At 32.4% G+C, this 4,883-nt stretch overlaps 1 protein-coding gene across 2 annotated transcripts; it reads left to right on the top strand.

Annotated features, from left to right (window-relative positions):
* The first annotated feature begins 1,265 nt into the window (after positions 1-1,265).
* LOC108905023 (UDP-glucuronosyltransferase 2B10) lies at positions 1,266-4,456 on the top strand. Of its 2 annotated transcripts, none has more exons than XM_018707782.1 (6): positions 1,266-1,352; positions 1,699-1,737; positions 1,789-2,153; positions 2,208-3,008; positions 3,794-4,013; positions 4,072-4,456. In XM_018707782.1, the coding sequence occupies exons 3-6, from the start codon at positions 1,919-1,921 to the stop codon at positions 4,370-4,372; spliced, it is 1,557 nt and encodes a 518-aa protein (XP_018563298.1). In that variant the 5' UTR covers positions 1,266-1,352; positions 1,699-1,737; positions 1,789-1,918; the 3' UTR covers positions 4,373-4,456. The 2 variants fall into 2 exon arrangements, with proteins under 2 accessions (XP_018563298.1, XP_018563299.1); XM_018707783.1 differs by having other exon boundaries at positions 1,699-1,740.
* Positions 4,457-4,883: the final 427 nt, after the last annotated feature.

The raw sequence follows: 4,883 nt of genomic DNA, 5'->3' as shown, positions 1-4,883 counted from the left end.
GCACACTTCAATTTTGTAATGGGAAGACAGAATAATATTACCAATGCCACTGAATTCTGAGTAAAAATCTCACGAAAATTAAAAAAAATCTCAAATAAATATGAACAGAAAAAAACGGAAATAAAAAAACACCCTGTACTTCTTAAACAAATCAAAACATTAGGACATAGATTTCGCTGTTCTGTTTCTCATAAATTAAACCAGAGACGCCTTATCTCATATTTGTTTGTCTCTCTGGGACAAAAAGTCTCCAAAAATGTAAAACTTTACCCTGTTCGTTATTTTTGGACATACCTACTTTAACTAGTCTATATCGGAAATGAAATGGGAAAAAAACAAAAACATTTCTTTTGCTGACTTCCTTAATCAAATCTTCGTCAGAACTAAAAACTAATTACTTCTTAATACATAAAGGATGGCCCAAAAGCATTCCGAAGAGTTGACAGCATTGTGCAGGGTCGCATGTTGTAAACACGTTGCCGTTAGACAAAATGGAGTGCTATACGACTGATGGGCGAGTGAAGATTCTGAAATTCATTACAAGTACGGAGAGTATGTAGCTGAGACTGTACGCAAATTACGTGGAATTTTCGGTAGAAGGAATGAAGCAAATGTGAAAAGATTAGTTGCCAAATTCGACCAAACAGATACTGACCGTTAAGCCGAAAATATTACTGCGAGAGTAAATTCCCATAACCTCAGTGTGTTGTCGGTCACTGCAATTAATCATTTAAAAAAATACATTACAACGGATTTTGACAAAAGATCTGCATCTTTATTGTTTTGTTAAAATCCGCTGCATTGTGCTTTTTGAAATGTTTAATTGCAGTGGCCGGCATTGGCACTCTTCAACAATATTTTAATCTAAATAACAAAAAAATATATTGAAAACAAAATATTTCAGGACTGGCTAAACCCGTACTGGTTACGGCCCTGTCTATGACATAAAGCAATTGAAATATTTATTATATCTATAATTATAAATATATATTTTATATTAATATTCTTCAAATAAATTTCATAATAGTATAAAGATGGTTTACACATTTAGGTTTCTAATATTCACAATGTTTAGTAATTTCCCACCTTTCTGTAAAAAAAATCACAAAAATCTTAAAAACATTAGGTACTTATGTACATATTTTGAAAATAGATAACTACACCTGCAATAGGTTTACATTATTATTACTCTTCATCGCTAACACAAAATACCGCAATTTGTATTGTTGGTTGCCTATCTAGAATAGAAATTAATTTATTTAGAGAAATGCTACGTACTGGTATGTACACAGTCACACATAGTTCCAATAAATGTTATTATTACCGTATCATATAAATAATATATAATACAGGTATGTGTTTATTTACTTCATACTGAAATACACATATTTTTTATACACTTGGATTTTATTTTACACAACCCTATAAAAAATTTATGGTCATTAAGTAATTATTATTCATAATACAACTTTTATCAGCTGACTTTTGTTTTCATTGATAAAATTATTGAAAACAAAGCTATTTTAGCAAATAATTACATTATAATGCAAAAAAATTGAAACTTCGGTTATTGAAACTTAAATTGGTGTATTAACATTTCTTATCATATTTTTAATAAAAATAAAAAAATATATTTTGATATTTTTTGCACTATGCTTTAGTTAGTTGTCAAGATCAAGAATTTTTCATATTTTTTAGGAGGTACTTCAATGACAGCAATCTTCGTGAAGGAAGATGGTGGTATGTCATACTGAGGTCACGAGTTTATAATCACTAATTTAATTTTAGGCGTAGACAAGGTCACAGCACTCGTATCAGATAATCAAAAATGTACACAAACCATAAATTGCCTGAGTAGATAAGATGTGTTAGCGTATTTTCTTTAACTAACAGGAAGTGCCTCAAAACAAAGAACGACATGGTAATGTTAAAACTTTTTTTCATTTTTCTGGCAATATGTATCGCAGAACCAGCGAAAATATTGGGAATTTTTCCTACGCCAGCAGTAAGCCATTTTACACTAGGTTTTCGCCTCATGAAGGAGTTAGCCGACAGAGGTCATGAAGTCACCATGGTCAGTCCGTTCCCTCAGAAAACACCCATTGCAAATTACACAGATGTGGCCGTTGAAAGTATGACTGAAGCTTTAGATGGTAAGTTATTTCAAATTATAAAGCAAAATACTTAATTTAAAATTATATTTTTAGAATACAAAAAGGATTTCTTCAACAGGGAAACAATGTGTTTTACGAGAAAAATTAAATTTATTCACAACATGGGGTACAGTCTGACGGAGAAACTACTATCTCACGATAACTTTCAGAAATTGTTAAAATCTCAAGCCAAATTCGACGTTGTCATTGTCGAATATTTCTTGGCTGAAGCGATTTTGGGTGTTGGAAAAGTTTTCGATGCCCCAGTTGTCCTATTTTCATCATTACCTTCCTATAGTTCCTCTAACAATATATTTGCCAATCCGGCACCCTCTTCATATGTACCACACATTCTCACACAATATACCGGCTACATGGATCTTGGTGAAAGGTTTGTCAACCTCGCCTATAACACTTTTGATGCTTTTTACAAGTACTATTACATGTTTCCTCTCCATGACAAGCTGTTGAAAACATACATCTCTAAGGATTTAGATCTGGAAGATGTAATGCACAATGCAAGTTTAATTCTCCTAAACTCTCACCCAAGCATCAGTGAACCGGTGCCTCATGTCCCAAACATGATTGAAATCGGTGGTTTTCATGTTAAACCTCCAAATGAATTACGTTTAGACCTACAAATGTTCATGGATGAGGCAGTTGAGGGTGTAGTGATATTCTCGATGGGATCAAACCTGAAGAGTTCTGACTTCAGTGAACAAAAACTTCAAGCAGTTTTGAAATCTTTCGGTAAAATTAAACAGAGGGTCTTGTGGAAGTTTGAAGAAGACAGTTTGCCAGGACTACCAAGTAATGTTAAATTGATGAAGTGGCTGCCACAACAAGATCTGTTAGGTAAAACTTTCTGCATAATTTAAGTACAATAAAACATTCTAATAGTGGACACCCTTAGAGAATCCTGAAAAGACGAGTTAGTTATTTTGAGGTGGGGGGTAAATAATGAAAAACAGACTTGTTACAATATTAGAGACTGGATTTTCAGTTATTAAAATTATCATCAATTATTGAGTATGTTTTTTCTATCAAAATTAATTACATTAAAATTTGGAAATAAAAATGTCAATGATGTTATTTTCTATATTGCATTCGCTAATATCACTGGCCTTATTGTTACTTATTCGAGGCTTTTCGTCATCTCTTTCCATGTTTGAACACAACAGCAACGTAAGTCTTTCCCCCTTTTCCTGATTTTCCCCCTGTACACATCATTTTTTAATGCAAATATTTTTCGAGGCATTATATGGAAAAAAGCCCTGTTCCATCTGCATTAATACAGTTCTTCAGTATCGACTGCAACTTAGCTTTCCAGGCATCAATATTTTGAAAGTTTATTAAATCAGATTCACCATTATATGTTTTTAAATGAAATTTTATGGATTTGACTAAATTTATCTAGCCAATCATTGAAAGCTTTAAGGTCAAGTTAGCTACAAATTTTGAGCTGCTTCCAACTCTGACTAGAAATGGATGTAAAACCATTCTTGTCTCATACCTTCCAATTAAAAAGTGTGTCATCAATGACCAAACCAGCAATTTTTGAAAATTTTCTACAAGTTTCCATTCTGTGAAAGCAAATTTGTTCGTTAATATGTTTAATCTCATTAATTTTTCTATTTTAGCCCACCCCAATACAAAACTGTTCATATCCCACGGAGGTATGCTCAGCACCATCGAAACGGTGCACTATGGGGTCCCTGTTATAGGTATACCAATCTATGGTGACCAAAAAATGAATGTTGCTAAGGCAGAAAGAAACGGTTATGCAATTTCCGTGCCTTTCCAAAACTTATCCGAAGAAAAATTGTCTGGGGCTTTACATGAAATTTTAAACAACCCAAAGTAAGTTGACATGAAACTATGTATATGCTCTTAAACTATAATAAATTTTTACTTTTAGATATGCAGATAATGCCAAAACCCGTTCTAAAATATTGAAGGATCAGCTCGTAAGTCCCATGGATACAGCAGTATTTTGGATAGAATATGCCATGAGGCATAAAGGATCCCACCATCTTCAGTCAGCGGGAATACACTTGTCTTGGTATAAAAGGAATATGATCGACATTATTATTATTTTAACAGTTGTGGATATATTGTTGTTCTTAATATTTTATTACATAATCAAACACATCATACACCAAATTTCTAGAATTAAGCGTAGACCCAGTAAGAAATACAAAAAGTTGGAGAAAGATTAATATGGAAATTTTGTAATTATATTTTAATGGTAAATTGTATATAATAATGATTTAGTTGTATATAATAAATTAATTTTATTGAAAGTATTATTATGTTTAATGTTTTTTAATAAATTCATGTCATAACTTCAGAAATGTGTTCCTTAGATTATTTTAAAACAAGCGGTAATGATCCAGTCACCAGTTTTTGAGATGCAAGGAATTGCTTTCATAGCACCAATAGATTAGTAGGTCACTCTCTGCCAGTATGTGTAACACAGCATTTTGTCCCAGTAGGCCCTGAGTAGCAATGACATTTAAGATATAGGTTATGTCTCACCCACACTGAAAATTGAAATTTAAACAAATATTACATTTATTCAAATATCTTCAGAGACAGATAGATGTAGACTGGCGATACTTGGGCCAATAGCAGAGTCGTTAATTAAAACCAAAAGAAATTGTTAAAAATCAGCCCATACCAGAGTTGATCTACAGATTTTCGACATGATCTCGGATTTTTCGATAAATA

Source organism: Anoplophora glabripennis, unplaced genomic scaffold (genome assembly GCF_000390285.2).
Source record: "Anoplophora glabripennis isolate ALB-LARVAE unplaced genomic scaffold, Agla_2.0 scaffold73, whole genome shotgun sequence".
NCBI lineage: Eukaryota > Metazoa > Arthropoda > Insecta > Coleoptera > Cerambycidae > Anoplophora > Anoplophora glabripennis.
The sequence above is the reverse complement of the archived record's forward strand: the minus strand, read 5'-3'. Positions and strand labels throughout refer to the sequence as shown.